At 50.7% G+C, this 24,374-nt stretch overlaps 1 protein-coding gene across 1 annotated transcript in view; it reads right to left on the bottom strand.

Moving 5' to 3' along the window:
- Positions 1-4,876: 4,876 nt before the first annotated feature.
- Positions 4,877-24,374, bottom strand: part of LOC125926987 (myosin-13) — a 69,174-nt gene continuing 49,676 nt past the window's right edge. The window contains exons 24-42 of the mRNA XM_049636941.1: positions 23,526-23,768; positions 21,313-21,489; positions 20,562-20,707; positions 20,323-20,413; positions 18,361-18,750; positions 15,724-15,850; positions 15,526-15,644; positions 13,684-13,880; positions 13,116-13,299; positions 12,569-12,734; positions 11,533-11,657; positions 10,447-10,755; positions 10,168-10,371; positions 8,719-8,844; positions 8,265-8,435; positions 7,135-7,239; positions 6,951-7,046; positions 5,391-5,525; positions 4,877-4,987 (exon numbers count right to left, since the gene is read on the bottom strand). Of these exons, the coding sequence (XP_049492898.1) occupies positions 4,973-4,987; positions 5,391-5,525; positions 6,951-7,046; positions 7,135-7,239; positions 8,265-8,435; positions 8,719-8,844; positions 10,168-10,371; positions 10,447-10,755; positions 11,533-11,657; positions 12,569-12,734; positions 13,116-13,299; positions 13,684-13,880; positions 15,526-15,644; positions 15,724-15,850; positions 18,361-18,750; positions 20,323-20,413; positions 20,562-20,707; positions 21,313-21,489; positions 23,526-23,768 (3,126 nt within the window). The 3' untranslated portion in view covers positions 4,877-4,972. The remainder of the gene's footprint in view (positions 4,988-5,390; positions 5,526-6,950; positions 7,047-7,134; positions 7,240-8,264; positions 8,436-8,718; positions 8,845-10,167; positions 10,372-10,446; positions 10,756-11,532; positions 11,658-12,568; positions 12,735-13,115; positions 13,300-13,683; positions 13,881-15,525; positions 15,645-15,723; positions 15,851-18,360; positions 18,751-20,322; positions 20,414-20,561; positions 20,708-21,312; positions 21,490-23,525; positions 23,769-24,374) is intronic.

Raw genomic sequence — 24,374 nt, 5'->3', positions numbered from 1 at the left:
GGAGTCACAAAGGGGCAGCCTTCTTGGGAATAAAGTTAATTTAGAGGAACGCAGAAATGAGAGATGGAAAGAAAGAGGAAAATAAGAAATCATCTGAAAACCGAGCCCCCACCACATATCGGTGCATCCAGGCAGCTTGAAGATTGACTACTCCCAGAATTTTCATTTAGGTGAGCCGATAAATCTTCGTTTTTGCTGGACACCCGAAGCTGACTTCCCGTCAGAGGGGAATGAATTCTCACGACCAGGGCAGAGCACTGGAATTAGGACTGGGCCGGGAGGGTCCGCGTTCCTTCTTGTTCTTGGTGCCTCACTCTGCAGGATGTAAACCCTTGTCTCTGAAAAGACCTCTCAATTTGCTGCCTTGTATAGGCCGACCTCGTCCCGCTAGGTGGGAGGCTGGTGGGGAGGGAGGTCTGGCCCTACAAACCCTGATACCTGCACGTACAGAATTGCAGATTGCTTTTTACCTGGATTTCATTGGTTCCACTTCATGCTGGTGAACGTTTAACAAGCGAACAAACAAAAGAGCTCTGTTCCGTTTCTGTGGTGTAAATATTTCCACCGGGGCCAATGCCAGGCTGCCAACCTGACATCAGTGAATGTGGGCGCAGGAATAAGTGGAAGGAGCACCCCATTAAATAGTATTCCCACTATGGAGTTGTAATAGTTGTGAATAACCGTAAGATGATAAGAAGTAGGGACACTTGGGTGGCTCAGCCAGTCATGCATCCGACTTCAGCTCAGGTCATGATCTCCCGGTTCGTGAGTTCAAGCCCCGCATCTGGCTCCACGCTGACCGTGTGGAGCCTGCTTGGGAATTCTCTCTCTCCCTCTCTCTCTCTCTGCCCATCCCCCGCTTCCAGTCTCTCTCTCATTCTCTCTCTCTCTCCCCAAATAAACATTAAATTGCCTTTGCTTTTCATATATTTTATCCCCTTATAAGTTTATATAATTTAATTTTTAAAGTTAAAGATTTTTTAATGTTTATTTACTGTTGAGAGAGACAGAATGTGAGCGGGAGAGGGGCAGAGAGGGAGACACAGAATCCCAAGCAGGCTCCAGGCTCTGAGCTGTCAGCAGAGCCCCACGCAGGGCTCGAACTCCTGGACAGAGAGATCATAACCTGAGTGGCAGTCAGATCCTCAATCTACTGAGCCACTCACGCACCCCTTGTTCTGGTTTAAATTTTTTAAAAAGGCCGGTGGGTGGAGGGGGGTGGGGGTGGGGCTGAGAACCTGGAAGCAATCCTGAAAGCTTGATTTTGGTGAGGGTCTGTACCAGGTTGAAGTGAAACTGAATGTGTAATTAACTATCTGGATGGAATTTATGACCCAAAGATGTCTGTGGGCAAAGCCAGGAAGCACTCTGTAAAAGGAGATTGCCAAGTGCAGGAAGCCCCTCCAGAGAGTCCTGGGGATAGGGCAGGGAGGACACTGAGGAAGGGGGCCTAAGCAACCCCTCCTGTTGCAATTTTTGGAACACCTTGGACTTTTCACCTTTGTTCCTTGCAGCTTGTGAATTACACCACCACCGCCTTCTGGAACACACCCTTCTACTTTGCACTGAAATAGCAATAATGTTGCATCTACTAGCTGAATAGCCAGTCCTGCAGTAAACAGTTTAACTGTGTCAGGGCCGATCATCATTCTTTGAAAACAACTCCTTGTAACCTTGTGGGTTTTGCCTTTATGAGCCTGTTGATTCTGCTAGGCTGGCGTGTCTCCCGGATTTCAATCCTAAAACCTCAAATAAATGCTCTGGTTCCTTTGCAGCCTCTTCTTGGTCCGCAACTCTTCCTGGGCGTGGTCTGCTGGTTCTGCTCCGGAAGAGCGTCTGGGAGCCCTGAAATAGGTGTGCGGGGGGCATAGGTGAAATAGGTCTTGTGTTGGGCAGCAGTCCAGCAGGAAGTAGAGGGCACGTCCACATTAGTATGATGTGAGGTTTTCTGGAGATGCGCTTCACAGAGGTGCGGTTAGGTACCCAGATACAGTAGGGGTGCAGCTGGACTCCAGGCCTGATAACCTCCGGGTTCTGGGACCCTGGGTGTGAATGTGCAGGCATTGGGGCTTGAGGACCAGTCACCGGAGATGGGGACAGAGGGGGCTGGGGAGAGTGGCACGTCTGCTCAGAAATGGGACCTTTCCCTGGGGATGTGCAGGGAGGGACCCAGGGAACAAACACTCTTGACCTCACTCTCCTCCTTCCTTCTGAGTCTCTATCTCAACTTGGCATTGGCTGGACCCGCTCATAAGCCAGAGGGTAAGGAAGCTGGCCATTTTCAGCCTCTCCAGGAGACTGCAGAAAGGTGGAGGGGTCTGAATGTCAAATGGCACCGGTCTTGACCTTGGGTATCTCACTGAGTGGTGGACACCCTGATCCTCTGTCTTGGGGCTAGGAAAAGGGCCAAGGAACATGGCTTTTGGAACCACCCTGGGCCACCTTTATCCCACAGGCATTCAGGATCTGGTCACCTCCCCTGCTAGGGGCAGCGGGCTGTTTCTGAAGGTGCACTGCCCTCCACCCTGGGGCCAATCCTGCTTTTCCAGCCTGGCAAAGCTTCCTGGCATGAGGAGAAGGGGTCTGGGGGGCAGACCCCTGGAAATGGTCCCAGCCTCTGTTGCCAGAGACATCGCCAGGAACCGCTGGTTGGTGCTCGCCCTGCATCTCGATTCTACAGGGGCCTCTTCCATGGACACTCAGACGAGGGAGCCCTTTCCCGGGGGGACAAGGGCTCCGGGCGCCCCTTGTACTGCCATCCTCAGGGATTGTAAGACCTTCTCACTAATCTGAATTTTCTCATCTGCAAAACTGGAGGGCCTGGACCAGATGATCCTGGTTCCGAAGGATACCTCCAGCTCTCCGAATGTCTAATGTCTAGGAGTGGAGTCTCAAGGTCATTCCCATGATGGCAAGTGTGTCCTTCTACAGCCAGGAGGTGGCAGCAAAGCCCTGTAGGCTAGGGGGAGGTTCTGCTCTCCAAAGCACGGTTTGGTGGTTGGGCTTCTAGACTGAACAATAGTAATCAATGATAATGGCAACAATGTCATTATCGTTGCCACTATTGTGAGCAAATAGCAGCAGTGCCTCCTGAGGTTCACTCTGTACTGTGCAGGTGAGGAAACTCCTTGCACAGTATCACATAGGAGTTTTCCAACAACCCCATCCTGTCCGTGGGTATAGTGCCAAGACTTCCAGCCCCATGTTGAGGCTCAGGGACATTACCTGACCTGCCCAAGGACTTCTAAAAAGCAGGACACGCCAAGACAGGAACGCACACTTTGGTCCTATGCACTCTCTACGTCACTGCTCGGGAGACCTGAGGCGAGGAACTTTCTGCCACCCTCTTGGTTTTTCCAGAGAGTTAGAGGGGTCAGAGGGGCTGAACCAAAGAGCCTGAGTGAGGCTCTCCCTGGAATTTGATAAGGAGATGCCGGGAAATAAAACTCAACACAGGTGCCTCTTTTTTCTTATTCCAGTCCTTAGAAAAGAACTTTCTTAAAAAAAATTTTTTTATTCTCATCAGGACATACTTGGTGTCTAGGTATGGAAGATTCTCATTCATTCATGCATCCCTTCATTCAAGGACCAGGATTCTGATGTAGTGTAAGACATTGGAATGCACTGGGAAGGGTATAGGAACGTTCTTTCTTTCTAACTCAGAAATCTGGGGGCCCAGAGCTTGGATGTGGGGACCTGAGTAAGTGCAGACGTGTGGGGGTGGCTCATCGTTGGGGGGAGCCTCGAGTAAACTGGGGAATGTTGGAGCCCATGGGGATTCTGGTTTTTTTTTTTAATTTTTTAATGTTTATTTATTTTTGACAGAGAGAGAGAGAGAGACAGAGCATGAGCGGGGGAGGGGCAGAGAGAGAGGGAGGGACAGAATTGGAAGCAGGCTCCAGGCTCTGAGCTGTCAGCACAGAGCCTGACGCAGGGCTCGAACTCACAGACCTCGAGATCATGACCTGAGCCGAAGTCAGACGCTCAACCGACTGAGCTACCCAGGGGCCCCTATTGGGATGTCAGAAGGGAATGGAATTCTAGAGGAATTTTTTTTGATGACTCTCCTCCCCCACGCCTGCACGGTGTAATTAAGTCCTCAAACCAGCGGAAGCCCCTTAGAGACACAGCCCAACCCCAGACTGTTGTCCATCTGGTCCCAAGTCTTAGACTCCACCCATGTCCTGAGGCTTACCCCTCCCCACTGTGATGACGGGTCCCTGGAATGCTAACTGTGTGCCAGGATCTAGATCAAGGGTGCTTCTTCATTATCTTATTTACTTCTCAAAATAACCCTATAAAGTGCATTGTTACACCCCCATTTTACATGCCAGGTAGCTGAGGCTTAAAGTCGTAAAGTGACTTGCCCCAAATCACCAAGCTAGTTAGCGACGGGGCAGGTCTGGGACCCACGCGGGTCAGCACCCTGGGGTGGCTCTTACCACCGCATCACGTGCCTACGCGGAGGCAAAACCCACCCTGTGAGACTGTGTGCTGTGCGGTGAGTCTGATCTCATCTTCTCAACACGGGACAAGCCGTAGCCTGTCTGCAACCCTTCTAGAAAATGAGGGCATCAATATTGGCCTGATCTGGCCGGCTTGTTTCGTGGCTTGAATGGAAAGGAAAACAAAAATGCACATGTGAACGCTGGAGATGAACAAACTCGTTCTGTGTGTTTGCATTGCTATCATTACTCTTATTGGGAGGGCTGGACTGGGGCTGCTTTCTGGGGGCCTTGAGAATGACCTCAGTTTCCTTGCCTGCAGAATTGAGGAGGTTGGGCCCTTACTTCTTTATATGCACAGCAGACTCTTAAACCACCCCGAGCAAGCAGAATGGATGAACACACAGATAATGAACACACAGAGCTGGAGAGACGAGGAGTCAGGAGATTTTATTCCTCACAACATTGTGCCTCCCTCCACCGCCCATCTCCCGAGGCGTCCCATGGCAATGGGCGTCCGGAAGGCCTCATTCTTCCATCTTCTGTGGGAAAAAAACAATCAGGGAACGAGTCAAACCAAAGGCAAGGTGGACTGTTGCCTTCATGTGGCACAGCCAGAAAGGCACGAAAAATATTACGGAGTGGCACGGTTTCCCCCTTGCACGTCATAAAAACAAAGCCGGGAGCCCCTGAAGATGGACGAGCCCCCCCGAGAAAGTAGGGGCTTCCTGGGCGGTGCCTCTTACCACAAAGAGGGACCGGGATGATTAGGTGTCTGGCCCCCTTGTCCCCCTCTGCCCCATGAGCCTGGAGCCACCGGGGGCCTGGCCAAGGTGTGGCATCTGGGAGTTCAGGGCCAGCAGCGGGGAAGAGGCTGCAGCCTACGTCCTCCACATTCTCCCTGGGGTGCTCCCCTGGTCCTGGTCTCGGGACGTCTGCTCTCACCTGGCTCCCCACATCTCGGCTCTTGGCCCGGAGCTTGTTGACCTGAGACTCTGCGATGTCGGCCCTCTCCTCCGCCTCCTCCAGCTCGTGCTGGACCCTCCGGCACTTGGACATCTGTGTGTTGGCCTGCTCCTCCTGTGGAAGAGAGAGGGGCTAGAGGCTGAGGAAGCCCTTCACTCTGGCTCTGAGGCTCCGAGTCCCTGAGGGGCCTTGGGGGACACTCCCAGCCCCTGACGGCCGATGCTGTCTGATCACCTCGAGGGTACTGCTGTCCTAGGACCCCTGCCTGTCCCCTCATGTCCCTACTCTGTGCTAACACCCCCACTGGAGCTCTTTGGCGGGGACCCCAGTCCTCAGTCCTCCCGAGGCACCTGGGAGGTCAGAGGCCAGTAGCCCAACCCGCCCCCCCCTGCCCTGGCCTCCTCTAGCCCTTGTCTGCCTGTGGCCTGGCCACCGTGCACGTCTGTCAAGGGCGATCTGAGAGTTCTTGAAGAAGGTGGCCTCCTGGGAAGTCCTGCTGCGACCGTGCTAATCCAATGGGTACAAATCCCTCCCCCATTTAATCAGTTCAGATCTGCTTCCTTGCGGTCAGGATGGAACCACCAGCCCCTTGGGCACGGAGGAAAACAGGGCAAGGAGAGAAACCATATATGCTCAGTCATTTGTCGACAGCAGGGTCTCCCCAATTTTGTTCCTCAGGACACCAGTCCGGTGGGCTGCTCTGGATATAATAAAAGGTTCTGGGGTACTGGGTGGCTCAGGTCAGGATCTTGCAGTTCGTGGGTTCAAGCCCCGCGTCGGGCTCTGTGCTGACAGCTCAGAGCCTGGAGCCTGCTTCAGATTGTGTGCCCCACCCCCCCACCACCTCTGTGCCTCCCCAGCTCATGCTCTGTCTCTCTTTCTCTCAAGAATAAATAAACATTAAAAAAAAAAAAAGGTTCTGAGTTCCACTAAGGGTGAGCCACATTACGTTCTAGAATATTCTGTCCACTTTGAAGGGTGCAGATCACGTCACCTAAAAAATCTGAGAAATCCTTGAAAGAAGCCAGTTCAACTCTGTTTAACCTAGAGTTTCCAAAACTGTTTCTTTTCTGTAAAATAGAAAGTACCCCCCCCTTGCCCTCCTCCTGCCCCCCCCCCCCGAAGGTTCCTGCTAGTAACTTCCCTTAGGTCTATCTGATCAGGGTGGTGGGTGGCAATTAGAGAGGGCAAGAAGGATAAGGCCCTGGGGACCAGGGATGGGGGCAAGGGGGGATGCCGTGAACCAGGGTAGGGGGGTTTAAGGTGAGGCTGTGGGGTACCCTGAGCTGGTTGGGGTGTCAGGGCGAAGTGAGGCCGGCAGGGTGGGGATAGGGGATAAAATGAGGGGGCTGGCCACGAGACTGAGGCGGGAGGCACCCAGGAGGTGCAGCTGGGGTTTGGGGGACAGGCTTGTTTGACACAAACCAGGGGAGGGAGGAAGGGCAGGTGTCCCTGAATCAGCAACCTACAAATAAAACCCCAGGGTCTGGCTCCGTGGACATTGCCCAGGGCTGGGGGTGCTGGGGCCCCCCTACTCACAGCCTCCTCGGCCTGCCTCTTGTACGCCTTCACTTTGGCCTGAAGCTTGTCCACCAGGTCCTGGAGCCTAAGGATGTTCTTGCGGTCCTCCTCAGCCTGCGAACACAGCGCCGTGCCAGGGTCCCCCAGACCCTCCTCTGCTCCCGAGGGGGCCGGCGCTCGCGGAGGCTTTGGAGCCCCTTACCTGGTACGTCATTTCCTTGACTTTGCGCTCATATTTGTGAGCCCCCTTCAGAGCTTCGGCCCCCCTCTTCTGCTCGGCGTCCAGCTCACTTTCCAGCTCCCGCACCTGGGTTTGGGGGGGAGAGAGCACAGCATCCGGGTCGGAGCCCCTGTGCTTCTCCCGCACACGTGTGAGTGGGGGGCATTTTCGGGCAAACTCGGGATCCTCTGATGATAGTTTGTAAAAATGTCTCCTCCTCACGCTCAGGAACCACATTTTTAATTTATTTTTAGTTATTTTTTAAAAATGTTTATTTTTGAGAGAGAGACAGAGCATGAGCAGGGGAGGAGCAGAGAGAGAGGGAGACACAGAATCTGAAACAGGCTCCAGGCTCCGAGCTGTCAGCACAGAGCCCGACGCGGGGCTCAAACCCACAATCCATGAGGTCACGACCTGAGCCAAAGTCAGAGGATCAACTGACTGAGGCACCCAGGCACCCCGCTCAGGAACCACACTTTGGTCACAAGGCCACCACGGTCTGTGCAGTGGCTTTGTGCAAACGATAGCAAGATGCCCTCCTTGGGCAGTGACAGCTCTTAGGAGCACACGGCTGGGCTATCAAGCCGGGCTCTTCATAAGACACCTCTTTCTGTGGGGCCAGCAGCCCGGTGAGGCCTGTGCTCTGGCCCTGACTTGTCCCCGCGGGCGAAGCCGGCACGGCCATCTGGGGTGGCCCTGATTCCTGGTTAATGAGAATGTGCGGGTCATGATGAGAGCCTGGGCCAGGAACGGTCTGGGCGTGTTGAAGGGCCTGGTCCAGCTGATTGATGCTGAGCAGGTCAGGGGCTGCTCCTGAGAATGAGTTCTTACGCGTCTAGGATGGACATTATAATTCCTTCCCCACTTACCTCAAATGTGGGGATCAATTAGACAAACGAGGGGCGCCTGGGTGGCTCAGTTGGTTAAGCGTCCGACTCTTGGTTTCCGCTCGGGTCATGATCTTACCGAGTCCCGCATTGGGCTCTGTTCTAACAGTGTGGAGCCTACTTGGGATTCTGTCTTTCTCATCTCTCTCTGCCCCTCCCCCAGGCGAAACGAGATATCACTTGGAGAGCCAGAGTCCTCTCCAGCCGCCGCCCTGCCCGCCCTACCCGGTTCTCCAGTTTCTGGATCTGCTTCTTCCCGCCCTTCAGGGCCAGCTGCTCAGCCTCGTCCAGACGGTGCTGAAGGTCCTTCACCGTCTGCTCCAGGTTCTTCTTCATCCGCTCCAGGTGGGCACTGGTGTCCTGCTCCTTCTTCAGCTCCTCGGCCATCATGGCCGCCTGATTAAGCGCATGGAAAGTAGCAGTGGGCCACCTGGCATCCCTACCCGGCGCACAGGGAGGATGCCATCAAGGTCAATGCTGAGCGTGTTGGTCCCGCCTCCCTCATTCAGTCTGCACCGCGACGCACCTCCTCCCCACGTTGTCTCTGCGGAGGCTTTATCTCATTCCCTCTGCTGACGGCAGGTCAGCAGGAGACGAAACCCACTTGCCTGGTCTCGGCTTAGAAGCCCCTTCCCCACCAAGCCAAGCACTTGCTCTGAAAAGAAGGAACGCAGCTCACATCCGTGATGGCCTTCTTGGCCTTCTCCTCCGCGTTTCTGGACTCCTGCATCGAGTTCTCCACCTCCGCCTGGCACTGAGCTATGTCGGCTTCCAGTTTTTTCTTGGTATTTATCAGGCTCGTGTTCTATAAAAAGAATCAGATGCCAGAGGTATCGGTTGTATTTGGACGCTCAAAACAACCGAGAGGGAGAAAGTTGGGTGGGGAAGGAAACACATCACGATCGTGTTTCTTATTTCCCACACGGGGATTTGCCGGATGCTCTTTTATTCTTGACCGAACACAAGGTCCTGAAACAGACACAAGAACTGCACGTAAAATCATTGGTTAAATGATACAAGTAGATTTTCCCATAAATGAGGAAGAATATTCAGTAAGAGGTGTTGGAGCAAAGAAAGGATGGGTAGACATAAGTATATAAAATGTGAAATTTGTTTTTTTTTTTTGAGGGGGGTGGAGGGGCAGAGCGAGAGAGAGAGAGAGAGAGAGAGAGAGAGAGAATCCTGACGCAGGGCTCAAACTCATGAACCGTGAGATCATGACCTGAGCCAAGATCAAGAGTTGGATGCTTAACCAACTAAGCCATCCAGGTGTCCCTAAAATGTGAAACAATTCTTTAAAAAATTTTTTTAATGTTTTATTTTTGAGAGAGAAAGAGAGAGAGAGAGAGAGAGAGAGAGAGAGAGAGAATGAATGAGTGGGTGAGGGGCAGAGAGAGAAGGAGACACAGAATCGGAAGCAGGCTCCAGGATCTGAGCTGTCAGCACAGAGCCAAATGTGGGGCTTGAACTCGTGACCATGAGATCATGACCTGAGCCAAAGTCAGACGCTTAACTGGCTGAGCCACCCAGACGACCTGGTATTTTTCTTCTGTTCATGTGCTTGTATTGTCTATATTTTGCAACAAATAATTAAAAAAAAACTTTCATAAAGGTAGGGGTGCCTGGAGTGCCTGGGTGGCTCCGTCGGGTAAGCGGCCGACTGGTGATTTTGGCTCAGGTCATGATCTCACAGTTTGCGTGTTTGAGCCCTGCATCGGGCTCTGTGCTGACAGTGCAGAGCCTTCTTGGGATTCTCTCTCTCTCTCTCTCTCTCTCTCTCTCTGTCTCAAAAATAAATAAGTAAACTCAAAGAAATTAAAGAAACGTTTACAAATGTAACAACATAATTATTTTGAAAGACAATTCTAATTTTCCAAGGTGGTGGCTTGGATGTCTCCTCCTCCGGTCTCGTTATGTAATAATTCATCCTTGCCTTCTCTGATGTCCCCACAACGTGCATCTTCAGCTTAAAGACAGCTCAGAAATCTGGCATCTGGAGCGCACTTATTCCAAGAACGAAAGCTTGAGGCGACTGGCTCTTGACCGCTGGTCTGGGAGGAAGGGAGGGTGCTGCCTTCCACTGTATGGGTGGCCTGCCTGTCCCCCGTGCCCCTCCGGACGGACGCACCTGCGAGTTCAGGAGCTGCACGCGGTCGCTGGCGTCCAGAAGCTCCTGCTCCGACAGCCTGCGGATCCGCTCGGTCTGCTCCAGGGCCGCCTTCAGCTCCTCCAGCTCCTCCAGCAAGAGGCCGTTCCTGCGCTCCACAATGGCCAGCTGCTCCTTGAGGTCCTCGTTGCTCCTCAGGGCGTCATCCAGGTGCAGCTGGGAAGCCTTCAGGGAAAACCTGGCGTGAGGCTGGAGCCCAGGCCGAGAGCCCCCCGGGTCCGCCAGGGCCTGCGCGCTGACCTTGAGCTGGCCCTGCACGGTGTGCAGGTGCTTCTGGGTCTCCGCCACCTGGCGGCTGGAATGGCCCAGCTGGATCTCCATCTCGTTGAGGTCTCCCTCCATCTTCTTTTTCAGCCTCAGGGCATCGTTCCGGCTCCGGATTTCGGCATCCAGCACGCTTTGCATGGCCTCTGCGGCCCGCTGGCTGTTTCTTTTCAGCTGCTCGATTTCTTCGTCCTTCTCAGTGACCCTGCGGTCAAGCTCGGATTTCACCTGGCTCAACTCCAGTTGGATGCGCAAGATCTTGCTCTCTTCGTGTTCCAGGGAACCCTGAGGAAGGCAGACGGGTGACTGGGTGGGCAGCTGTCTTCTCAAACGGCTGTTTTCCTCCCCGTTACGAGAAAACGGGTGTTATTTTACCCGTTTTACAGAGAGCCAGAGGTCAAGCAATTTGCCCCCAAATGACCCTCCCAGTAACGAAACGAAACTGGAACTAAAACTTTGTATCTGTTATTAACAATTTTATGTCTTGCGGAGGACGGAGCATCTTTTTGAGTCAGTAAAACCTTTATTGGGTGTGTCTATTCTAAGTGACCATAAATCAGGGGCCACTTATTCTCCAAAACGACAGGGTAATTGCTTTCCGGTCGTCCTGCGTTATGCAAATTTCCCTAGACACAGCACGACTGTCCACCCGCCCTGCACTGGCCACACTGATCAGGGCATCGGGACACTGAGCCTATATGTTGCCTTTACAGAAGTCCCAGTGGCCAAAGATGGTTGTGTGTGACTGTAAAAACTGAGCAATTCTGAGACAGCTCTCAGGATGTTTGATGATGGATTCTTGCTTCCTGAGAGGAAGACACTGAGGGCATAATGAACACATTTATTTATTTTCAAAAGGGGAGATGTGATGAGCTGAGCTGGAGGGGCCCCGGGAGGAGAAACACAGCACAGCTGTTTCCCCGGGGATGGCTGGATGTTAATTCCCATGAAGGCTTGGCATCTCCTGGCAGGAGACAGCCCCAAAGTCATGGTCTAGTCAGTCCCCCCTCCTTCAGGGTCCCGCCCTCCTGAGCTTCCTCGTGTCTTGCCCCAGACACTTACCTCCACCTCCTCCAGGGCCACCTGGAGGTCTGACTTTTCTTGCTCTACCTGCTTCTTGGTCTTTTCCACTTCTTGCAGATTCTTGCCAGTCTCTGCAATCTGCTCGGTTAAGTCGGAAATCTCTTCTGCAAAGGACGGGCTCGATTTAGATCATTTCATCTGGTTCCAGTTGACAACCGAGGCATTTTGCCAGGGATCTTGGGGATGGGTGACACATTCACGTTTATATAGGACAGGATACAGGGGGACCCTTCAGGTGAGGGGTCAGCAGGACACAGGTTTGTTGCCTCACCTGAACTCTGCAGAGAGGAGTGGTAAGAACAACACCCTGTGGCCCTTAACACTTCACAAAGTGTATAACAGGGTCACGGTGAGGGCCAGAAAAGGAAATTTGTGGAGACGATGCATAGAATATAGGATCATTGTCTTTCAGAGCCAGAAGGAGTTTTAGGGGGTGTAGGATCTGGTCTGATTTTGCAGATCAGGGGTCTGAGGTCCTAAGGGATTTAGTGATATGCTGGAGGACACAACGCCACGTAGAGACGGAATCCATGGGGGGAACTTGTTCTCCAAGAAGAGGTGAGCTTAGCAATTCATTTTGCCCTTTGTGCTGCAGAATGAGACCTTGGTGTGATTGCTGTACATGAGCAGGGCTGAGCTCCAGGGTCAGCTGAACAGATGGGAGGGGTTTGAGGGACAGCGGGAAGAAGAAAGAGGGAGGAGGCAAGAAGGGGTACGGGTGCAAACCTGGGGTGCGGAGAGAGCTCACCTTGCAGTTTTTTTAAAGCTTATTTATTATTTATTTAGAGAGAGACAGAGACAGCATGAGATGGGTAGGGGCAGAGACAGAGAGAGAAGAGAGGGAGAGGGAGAGAGAGAGAGAGAGAGAGAGAGAGAAAGAGAATCCCAAGCAGGCTCCATGCTGTCAGCACAGAGCCCGACACGGGGCTCGAACCCATGAACTGTGAGATCACGACCTGAGCTGAAACCAAGAGTTGGACACTTAACAGACTGAGCCTCCCAAGCGCCCCATCACCTTGCAGATTTTTATTCTCCCGCCTCAGTGTCTCCAGCTGGTCCACCACCTCCTCGTAGGCATTCTGCATCTTGAAGATTTCAGTACTAAGTGACCTGGATCCTTTCTGAGCGGCTTCCAACTCAGCCTGACTCTCGTCCAGCTTTTGCTTCCACTCTGCGAGGACCTGGGAGATGACCAAGGGACACGTGAGCAGCAGAAAGGGCCAGGGGACCCGGGAGAGCCCATGAAAACAAGGAAGCTTGTGTCAGCAATGCCAGGGTTTCACCCTCCCGTCCTGGGGCCCCAAGAAACAGGTCTAGATCACCGGCCCCAGACTCTGCTATTCCCACAGGCCGTCTGCTGGGTTCCTATAGGTGTTTGGGTTCTCCAAGGGAACCTGAATCAGCTTTCTCTAAAAATTCACTTTGGAGAGACAGTCACAAAAGCAGAGAGGCGTTGCAAATCCCAACCGCCCACACTGTGATTTGCTGCCCAGAGGGTCTCCCTGATGTGTGGGCATCTCACACATCCCAGCGTGAGAAGCCGAGGCTCCCGGGGGGCAGACCTTATCCAGGTCTCTCTGCTTCCTGTCCAGGATGGCACGGGCTGTGTTGGTGCGTTCCAAGTCCAGCATCAAATCATCCACTTCCCCCTGAAGCCTCTGCTTGGTTTTCTCCAAGGAGGCGCACTTGGCACTCACTGCCTCTGTGTTTTCCTCTGCTTCCTGGAGCCTCTGAGCCAGCTTTTTCCTAAAACAACCAGAGTTTCCCCCCAACTTGGCAAAGGTGGACTATTTCAGAACTACCTGTTAGACCGGATGAGGAGGAACAGTCTGTTCAGGACTGGAACTTGGTAAGACCAAGACCTGGAAGGTCATGAGTGGACAGGGTCTAGGTATCGCCTGAAGAATTGCTAAGTGCTGGGTGGCAAAGCAGGCCAGCGAGAAGCCACCAAAGCAACAAGGTGGAGTGGACAGTCCCAGGGGAGGGACAGGGATGCCCCATCTGAAAGCTTAAGAAAACTCAAGGGCCTGGAGAGGAAGGAAGAGAGAGTCTCTCAAAGTAGGAAGAATTCTCTGTCTCTTCACTTGTGTCTTGGGGTCACCTCTCCCGCCGTAGCCCGGGACCCCGTACTTGGCCTCCTCCAGCTCCTCTGTGCGCTGGATGGCGTCCGTCTCGTATTTGGTCCTCCACTGGGCCACCTCGCTGTTGGCCTTGGACAGCGCCCTCTGCAGCTCGGCCTTGCCCTCCTGCTCCTCCTCATACTGTTCCCGCAGCAGGTCACAGTCGTGGCGGGAGGACTGCAGGGCGTGGGCCAGCGCGTTCTTGGCCTACGGCAGTATGATGGTGAGACTGCAAAGATGTCTATCTGGCCATCTTCCAAGCTAAGGTATTTCCACTTTAAACCAGCATTTCCCAACGTGAACCATTCCCAAGCTGCCTTCACAAAGCTTTGCCACACCTCCATACATCCCGTCTCATTTAAAATTTTTTTTTTTTTAATTTTTTAAGTTTATTTATTTTTGAGACAGAGAGAGACAGAGCAGGAACAGGGGAGGGTCAGAGAGAGAGGGAGACACAAAATCAGAAGCAGGCTCCGGGCTCTGAGCCATCAGCCCCACGCGGGGCTCGAACTCACGGGCCACAAGATCATGACCTGAGCCGAAGTCAGACGCTCAACCGACTGAGCCACCCAGGCGCCCCTCATTTAAAATTTTTTTAAAGCTGACTCCCTTATTATATTTAAATACGTGCATTTCAAAAGTAAACCTTTACACTGCATTAAATCGCAAAGTGTTAGCATTTGCCATAAACAGGAGGGAACCGTTAGAATAAACGCCACGGAGATAAAGCCATAAAGCCGAGTTATCTATCACCTTCTAGCTAGGTACTGTGGCTGAGGCCTCCTCTCTGTATAACGAAAATAAGCACCTGCTAGAGAGATGGTGTCCAACTTGAGATCTTTTCCTTATGTAATCAGAAGAATTGAAACAGAACGAGAAAGGAATAATTTTCTCCTTGTTTGATGCAATGTTAGGGAAAGCTTTCCCTGAGCTTAGCTGCTACTGTATCCTGGCCTGAGGACAGCCTCGTTCCTATAGTGGGTCTTCTCGCTGCTTGTTCGTACTCTGCTTCCTGCCACAACCCCCACCCCAGCCCACTGAAGACCCTTAGCATATGATAGGAAGATGGCAGACAAAAAGTGCTCGTTCTTTTTTTAAGGGTATGCAGAGCCCTGGAGAATTCTGAAAGATTGCCTTGTAGATCTTAGCCGGTGCATGGCAACCTCAAAAATCACAGAATGCAGCTTTGTGGACTCCTGGACTCCCATTCTAACGCTTGAACACACATCGGCAGCATTTATTAGGCACCTGCTGTGTGCACTGTTCTACGCACTGTTTACCACGAGGGAAAAAATTATTCTTGCCTAGGCATTTATAGATCAGTGCGGGGGAGGGAATGGGCATGATGGACATAAATATCTTGATATCGAAGTCAAGAACATGATGATGATGTGCATATTTATGTACGTGTCCCAAATGTGTCCCTAAAGCCATGCGGTGTTTTTGGAGGAGGAGAGCTTAAGAGCAGGTGTTGTAGCAGGTGATACGTGAGTGATGTGGAAGAAAGAGGAGGGCGTTTCGGGTGGTCAGGATAAATGGCTGAGCAGGGGGAAAGGATACACAGAGAGAGGTAGAGAAATTCAAGCTGGTGCAGTGAATGGGGCCAGGGATGCCCTGGCTGGAGAGGCATGTTTATCAGACCACCTCGTGGGGAGCAGAGGATCCCAGAGGATGGGGCACCCTGGCTCTGAGGAAGGAGATCCAAGGTCAAAGTCCTGTAATCTCAGAGAACAGGTTCCTGTAGGTTCCTATGCAGCAGAGGAGAAGCTTTCTACCTCCTGGGGTCACACTGCCTCCAACCACTTTTTGTGGCTTCTCAGGTTGTGACTGTGCCAGAAAGAGGCATTCTTACCTTAGTTTCTTCTTCCAGTTGCCTCTTAAGCTCCTCCAGCTGCTGGGTGAGGGCCTGCTTGCCTTTGGTTAGCTGTGAAATCAGAGACTCCTTCTCTTCCACTTGATGGCTCAGCTCCTCTACCGAACAGATGCATGAGTGTTGCACACCGTCCTCTCCCGTGGCCTGGCTGCACCCCAGGGCCCTGCCCATCCTTACCATTTTGGGTCTGCAGTCTTGCCTTCTGCATGTTCAGATCATGGATCAGCTGTGTCTGTTGGTCATCCTTGGCCTTGATCTCATTAAACTGGTCTTCCACGGTCCGGCACATTCTCTCCATGTTACTCTTTTAAGAAAGAAGTCAACACGAATGGGAAAAATGGGTTTCCAGTGTCCAGGACTGAACTGGGAAGTATGGTGGCTTAGGCTTCTTGTCAGGTAAAATAAAACAAATTTGGTCATGTTTATTTTTGGGAGAGAAAGCAAGACAGAGCGTGAGCAGGGGAGGGGCAGCGAGAGAAGGAGACACAGAATCCGAAGCGGGTTCCAGGCTCTGGGCTGTCAGCACAGAGCCCAACATGGGGCTCGAACTCATGAACCCCGAGATCATGACCTGAGCTGAGATCAACAGTCAGATGCCTAACCGACTGAGCTACCGAGGCGCCCTGAATGTCAGTTTAAAAAATTACAGTCGCTTCAGATTTGCTTTATTTTTTTTGTCTGTGAATACTGCTTCACCCCCAATAAGTTGGAGCAACAGGGTTTTGGTAGCTAAGTATTGATTGGTTTGTAAAAGACACCTTTGAGGAGATGGTATTCAAAGGAACCCCAGAATCTTCTTGCAATGTAAGTAATTCGATTGCCATTGGAATAATACTACCTTCTGATTTGTTTGCAAGCAGTATATTCAGGTGACAGTGTTGAACATTCCACTCGATTATACAAAAGGTTCTGTATGGTAGAGATAGCAGGAAGGGAGTCACTCCTGTAGCCTCTAGTTGGCCTGTATTTTTGTGAAATTTGTTTCAAAACTTTGCATATATTATCGACTTCTTCCTCCCACCTCATGTAACACAAGATAAATGTATTGAGTGTATATTTTTCCTTAGACTGTGAAGTATAAGATGGCAGCAGAAGAGTGAGGGGTAGGGGCACCTGGGTGGCTCAGTCAGTTGAGTGTCCAACTTCCACTCAGGTCATGATCTCATGGTTCATGAGTTCAAGCCCTGATTCTGGCTCTGTGCTGATAGCTCAGAGCCAGGAGCCTGCTTTGGATTCTGTGTCTCCCTCTGTCTCTCTGCTCCTCCCCTGCTTGTGCTCTCTCTTTCTCTCTCAAAAACAAACATTTAAAAAAAAGAAGAGGCAGAGATATTAGATTCTAAGGAAGTTCTCAAAGTGCTTAGGATATCTTTGAGAAAATGACATATGAACATAAAATAATTTTATCTGGGGTAGTTGAAAAAGAGACAGCAGACTCACAAGGAGAAACAAAATCAAAGGACACAACAACTTAAAAAAAATAAAGCAATATAAAAGACTTCCTCCACTGGATTTTAAAATTGAGAACGGAGAGCGGGAAGCATGACAGAGAAAGGGAGGTGACAAGGCGGTGCTGCGCATGGGTGCTGCCATCCTCACTTCTAACCCAGGCAACCCTGAGACCTGGCCCGTGTGTTACGGGGGAGAGGGACAGAGATGGAGACAGAGAATACATAACTCCTGAGAGGGAGGACAAAGCCAAGAAGGGCAGAAAACCGGGGAGGCAAGCAAGAGAGAAAAAGGAGTGGCAGTCAGGCAGTGAGGAAGCAATCAAGACGAAGCCCGGCTGTGTATCCAGATCCTAAACAAGGACAGCAAGAGGCACCGCGAATCTAGAAGCACATAGTCACTCCGTGAGGAAGGTTTGCCTTGAAGTCACACAGGAGCGGCTTTACCATGAATCTGGTGAGGTTTGAGCTTCACAACCCTCATTTCCAGGGGCCCTAGGTCATGCAGGTGGCTATAAAAGGTTCCAGGTGGGGAAGGAAGCTGCATGCAAGCAGAATATATTTCTAGGGAGGCATTTCTGGCAAATGGCCTGAAGAGGTGTCCGAAGACGGGGACCTGATTTGTTTTTCTCACTCTAAATGAATATTTACTTTTGTGCTTAACTTTGTATTTATAATGTTGGGTACATTTTATTTTTTGTTTTTAATTTTTTTTAATTTATTTTTGAGCAAGAGACAGAGTGTGAGAGGGGGAGGGGCAGCGAGAGAGGGAGACACAGAATCCGAAGCAGGCTCCAGGTTCTGAGCTGTCAGCACAGAGCCCGACGCGGGGCTCGAACTCAAAAACTGCGAGATCATGACCTGAGCTGAAGTCGGACGCTCAAGTGACTGAGCCGCCCGGGTGCCCCTAATTTTGAGTACATTTTCTTAAAGAGCCCCTCCCCTCCTGAGTTTTACTTCGAGCGGCACAAAACTTGGATCTGCCCCTGTTCTCACGCATAATTTCACATTGGTAATGCCACCCAGGATTAACACGGTGGCTAGGGAGGAAGTGGCATGTAGAAAACCATGCCCAGCAAGGCCCTTTGGTACAACCCATCAATAGATTTAGCTGTAGAAAATGCCAGATGGGTTGGAAGGTTCTGAAAGCTTTCTGAGACTCTGGGAAGGATGATGAGACCTTGCATGGCAAGGAGATCATTGGGTCAAGCTTGAATGACCGGAATGGATTTCGGGTGTTGGGAGCAGGAAGAATTGGGGGAGAATCGGTTTAGAAGGGGAAGTGAATTCGCGGGCATCAAATTACATCTGCCCCCTGGGCAGGTGGATGTGACTGCCTCACACTTGCTATGAGCAGGGAGTCAGGTACCTTGGCCTTGGAGACGGTCTCCATGTTACTGGCCAGGTCGTCGATCTCCATCTTCAACTCGCTCTTCTCCTTCTCCAGCTTCTGCTTGACCCTCTGTAGGTTGTCTATCTGCTCCCCCAGCTCGGCCACGCTGTCCGCGTGCTTCTTCCTCAGGGTGGCCGCCGTGGCTTCGTGCTGCAGGGTGGCCTCCTCCAGGTCCCTGCGCATCTTCTGGAACTCGGCCTCCCGCTTCTTGTTCATCTCGATCTGGGCGGAAGTGGCCCCGCCGGCTTCTTCCAGCCGCTCGCTGATCTCCTCCAGTTCCCGGGAGAGGTCTGAGCGCTGCTTCTCTGCTTTGGCCCGGGAGGCCCTCTCTGCCTCGATTTCCTCCTCCAGCTCTTCTGTGCGGGCCTGAAAGAGTCACTGCATCAGGCATATTGGGGAGGGGGAGTAGCCCTCTTTGGAAGGGGCAGGGTGGTGAGGGACTGAGGGTAGGCATCACAAAGAAAAGGATATGCTAGAACATTAAATTAGTGAGGAACAAACTTGGAAACAGTCTAAATGTCCATCAATATGGGACTTGTCGGGCTCTGTGCTGCCAGCTCAGAGCCTGGAGCCCGCTTCGGATTCTGTGTCTCCCTCTCTCTCTGTCCCTCCCCTGCTCATGCTCTGTCTCTCTCTGTCTCAAAAATAAATAAAACATTAAAAGAAATTAAAAAAAAATATGGGACTTGTCAAATCCACCATGGTGGGGCCGTGTTCCAGGAGTTCGTGAAGGGTTAGATTGGACCCATGTCTATCACGGACAGGTCTGCAGGAGCAAGTTGTGGGGCGCCTGGGTGGCTCAGTTGGTTAAGCATCCGACTTCAGCTCAGGTCATGATCTCACGGTTCGTGGGTTCGAGTCCCGCATAGGGCTCTGTGCTGACGGCTCAGAGCCTGGAGCCTGCTTTGGATTCTGTGTGTGTGTGTGCCTCTCTCTCTGTCCCTTCCCTGCTCTCACTCTCTCTTTCTCTCTTTCTCAAAAATAAATAAAGATTTAAAAAATAAAAAAAAAAAGAAAGAAAGGAGCAAGTTGCAGAACCAAAGCCTCTGTGGTATCATAGTTAAACTAAGAGATATAAAATATCCATATATTTAATGAATATATTTACATGCATAAATATATATGTAAATATATATAGTTTAATGTTCTTGTTCCTTTATATTTTAATGTATATGTGCATATACATATGTATGCATTAATATATCCTATTAGTTTCTTTGGGTCTTTTCTTAAAAAAATATTTTATTTTTATGTAATCTCTGCCCAACGTGGGGTTTGAACTCACAATGCCTAGATCAATGTACATAAATCCATAGCAAAAGATCCTGGAGGATACACATCCCATTGAGAGTGGGAGTGACTTTTTTTTTTTTTAAAGCTCATTTATTTATTTTGAGGGAGGCAGAGACAACATGTGGGGGAGGGACAGGGAGAGAGGGAAAGAGAGAATCCCAAACAGACTCCATGTTGTCAGTGCAGAGCCCAATGCGGGGCTCAAACTCACGAAGCCATGACATCCTGACCCGAGCTGAAATCGAGAGTCAGACACTCAACCGCCTGAGCCACCCAGGTGCCCCAGGAGTGACTTCTGAGAAGATGTGGAGAGCACCCAGCTCGCTGGTGGTGATCAAAGCACCCTTACCAATCCCATTTAGGCAACACTGTAATATTCTCAAGGAGATTGCCTATGTGCTACTGAGAAAATTAAGGTGTTAATTTCAGAGACATAAAGGGAAGGACAGGACATTGTGGCTCTGAGGACAGGAGGAAAACCAGCAGCTAAAGAAACAAAGAAACAAAGGGAGAAGGGCAGGAGGGACCCTTGCAAAGGGTTTTCAGGGTGGGGAAAGAAACAAAGAAACAAAGAAACAAAGGGAGAAGGGCAGGAGGGCCCCTTGCAAAGGGTTTTCAGGGTCGGGAGGGTTTTGATGTTTCCACCTGTAGTTCTTTGATCTTCTTTTGTAATTGCAAACTGTGTGCTTGTTCCTCCTCAATTTTGGTTTGTAACTGACTGATGTCAAACTCCTTCCTGCAAATAAATATATATGTATATATATATGTGTATATATATACATATATATATATATATTTTAATAACACGAAATACAAGCCTTTTAAAGGGGGTCGACTGGCTTTCAGGCTCAAACACAGAGGTCAAACATGAACGAAATACCTACTTTTTCAATTTCTCCTCTACCTGCTGCTTATCATTTTCTAGATCCATGATGGATTCCTGGGACATTTTTAGGTCTCCTTCCAGCTTCCTCTTCATTCTCTCCAGGTCCGCCCGGAGCTTCTTCTCCTGCTCCAAGGAGCCCTCAAGCTGGGGAGACGTGGGTGCAAAGGTTGAGACCCCGGGGAGAACGTGAGCTCGCCCCTTGAGCCAGTGTGGCCGCCCACGGCTTCTGAGGACCTAGATTGAACACTGTCACTCCTCCCTCGCTCACATGCATGGCGGTGGGGGGGTGATGAGTGCAAATCTGTGAGTGTGCCCGTGTGTGGGTGCACGAGGGCGTGTGAGGAACAGAAAAACTGATGCCATCCAGACAAGTTCAATCCACAACCGTGAGTGAAACCTGAAAAACCTCAGACCCGGCTCTTGCACCGAGAACAAAAAATGTTAACACGATGGGGAACAATGGTCATTGTCATGGTTACTGAACACTCTCCACCTCCTGAGCTTTTTCCACGGAAACCCTCCGAGGTGGATCTGGGTGTATCCCCATTTCAAGAGGTGGAAACGGAGGCTGAAGAGTTTAAGGGTCTCACTCGACATTCCAGGCTCCTGTGGAGGGGGCTGAGGTCCAGACTCAGGCAGGGATTCTGACTCAGAATCAGAAGCTGGACCCCACCCCACCCCCACCCCCCGCTCTTGCCCGTGCTTCTGCAAGCAATAGCTCTTAGAACGCAGTGGTAAAATCTCCTTACATCATCCGTTTGTTGTTCCAGCTTGACATTTATTTTGATTAGACCGTTGACTTTATCCTCCTCAACCTGGAGATCATCCAGTGTTTGCTGATGGGCCTCCTGCAGAGACTTCTTCTCTTTGGTCAATTTGGAAATGTTTTCCTCTAGTGCTGTCATTTCCTCGGAAAGATTCTTTACCTGGAAGAGTATCAACACAATCGAATCGTGCAAACAATGAAGTCAGGGGCTTCCAGCAGAACCTAGATTGTTCATTTTCTTTACTTTCTCTTTTTCATTCTTTTTTTTTTTTTTTTTTTTTTTTTTTTTTTTTTTTTTTTTTTTTTTTGCCACTGCCTCTTTACCTCCCTGGCAGGTGCTTAGTGTGTCGTTGGGTGTATCATCCTGAAACTGGCAGTCTATGAATTCTTAATCTTCCTGACTGGCCTGCACAGAGAGCCTCAAATCCTCCTGTTAGGATCATTCCTTCAGAGAGGGTTAGGGATCTCACAGGGCAGCATATTGATAGATGCAGATAGGGTGCCTCTGAAGGACAACCGATCAATCTATATTTATCATAATATATCAATGAGAATTTGGGGGTTAGAATAAGGTAGGAAGCATAAGGAAAGAGATGAAGTGCCATGCAAGAGCATCCAGAATGGGAGTCTTGTGCTGTCAAGAAGCAGAAGGCGGGGCACCAAATGTGAAGTTGCAAGGCATTTATTTATTTATTTATTTATTTATTATTTTATTTTTTTAATGTTTGTTTATTTTTGAGGCAGAGACAGAGCATGAATGGGGGAGGGGCAGAGAGAGAGGGAGACACAGAATCTGAAGCGGGCTCCGGGCTCTGAGACATCAGCACAGAGCCCGATGCAGGGCTCGAACCCACGAACTGTGAGATCATGACCTGAGCTGATGTCAGATGCTTAACCGACTGAGCCACCCAGGCACCCCTGAAGTTGCAAGGCATTTAAATTAAACTTTGTTCCACGTACGACACCCTTCCAGATCAGAGGTTGTTAAGCACCTGACTTGTGGGCTGAATCTGGCAGAAGACATGTTTTCTTTAGTCCATGTAACAGTTTACAACTTTTGAGTTAAGTTACCAGGGTGGAAAAAGGAAAAGCAGTTTCACATAAGATCTGGACTCCTGGCTTCTCATGGAAAATCAGAGGCTTTGGCGACAATGGATTCCCATTCCCACCGGGAGGCAGTTGGCTAGAGCCAAGTCATGGCTGCCATCTTGGACAGGGCAAATGCCCTTCTGTTTGCCACAATCTCCACCCCTCCTGATTGTCCCTTTCCCCTACTCCTGGTTGTCTAACCAACACTGACTCTGGGTCGTCTCACACCAGGTCAACCCTATCCCTTGCTCTATCTCATTGGCAACCATTACGATGTGAATCAGGTGTTGCATTTTTCACTTGTTTCTGTAAAATGTGTATTCTTGTGCGTACATGTGATTTTTAGTTCACGTGAATGGTATCGTATTGTACCTTTCATTTTCCTATTTTCAGTGTTAGGTCTTTCGTATCCATCTTGGTGCCCTGTGTGTACAAGCCTGGTGTTCCTGCTGGCTTTGTAGAACTCCCTGATGGGCATCTTCTACTCCTCAAATGTCCGCTCCCCAGTGTGGACCCTGATACTGCCTCTGGCTCTCCCCCACCACAAGCGATGCTACTGAATGTGTCCCCTTTTGGGCTGGTGGGAGAATTCCCTGGTCTAGACACTCAAGAGCAGAATCATTGGCTCAAAGGATATGTGGATTCTTAATGTGACCAAGTATTTCCAGATGCTTTCCTGAAAGCTGCATCAGTCTACACTCTGCCAGTAACACACAAGAGTCCCTGTGCCCCCACGTCCCTGTGAGCGCTTGGTGTGATCCAGCTTTCTGCCCCTGTCCCCACCTGCCTGCCTCATCGTCTGCCTGGCCCCTGGAGGCACTTGGGTTTGCTCTTCCTGGGACAAATATAAGTGATGATGAATAAGACGCCATCCTTCTCCAGGATCACTTCCTTTGTGCAGGATGGGTTGGGGCTGGAAGTTTGGGGTGCAGCCATCCAGGCAGGAGGAGGGTTGAGCAGAGTCTCCGGGCTCCAGAACGAGGCAGAGGAGAGGACTGGGTGGGACCTCACTAACTGTCCGTCCGTTCCTACCCCTGACCTCAGGCAATGTCTCCTCCTCACAGAGAGGGAGCTCCAGACACTCTGGGGACCCCTGGGGTTGCCCACCTTGTTCTCAGTGGCATGTTTCTCCTTTTCCACTTTTGTCAGGGTCAGCTCCAGATCGTCGATGTCTCTCTTGAGGGATGAGCATTTATCTTCCAGGTTTCTCTTCTTGGCCACCAGCTCCGAATTCATCTCTTCTTCCTCCTCCAGCCTCTCGCTCAGCTCCTTGACTTTGGCTTCCAGTTGAATCTTGCTTTTGATGAGTCCCTCACACCGCTCCTCGGCGTCCATCAGATTTTCTGTTTCCTGAAAGAGCCAGATCATTGTGTTTTGGTCAGACTCTCGGCAAACCTTACAAGGGAAGGGCTCTGCCCTCCAAAAGCCCACTATCTAGACCTAAGCCAAGGAATAGGTCACACACACAAACATGCACCTGCACACACACTCGTGTGCACACACACACACTCACATGTCTAAACGCAAACACACATGCACACATTCATGTGCACACACGCACACGTGCACACACACTCATTGGCACAGATGCACACACACCACTTATATACCATTCGTATACACCTTTTTAAAAATCTTTATTTATTTTTGAGAGAGAGAGAGAGAGACAGAGCGTGAGCAGGGGAGGGGCAGAGAGAGAGGGAGATACAGAATGTAAAGCAGGCTCCAGGCTCTGAGCTGTCGGCAGAGAGCCCGACGCGGGGCTCAAACTCGCAGGCCGTGAGATCATGACCTGAGCCAAAGTCATATGCTTAAACCAACTGAGCCACTCAGGCGCCCTTGTATACACCTTTTTAAAAAAACCACCAGGGACATCCACTTACTAGAAAACACCTAAAATAATTGCAAACAAAGGAGTGCATAAAGTTCATAAAGCTTCTGCAAATTTGTCAGATT

The sequence above is a fragment of the Panthera uncia genome, chromosome E1 (assembly GCF_023721935.1).
Source record: "Panthera uncia isolate 11264 chromosome E1, Puncia_PCG_1.0, whole genome shotgun sequence".
NCBI classification, from domain to species: Eukaryota; Metazoa; Chordata; class Mammalia; order Carnivora; family Felidae; genus Panthera; species Panthera uncia.
Note: the sequence above shows the minus strand (reverse complement) of the source record. Positions and strands in the feature narration are given on the sequence as shown.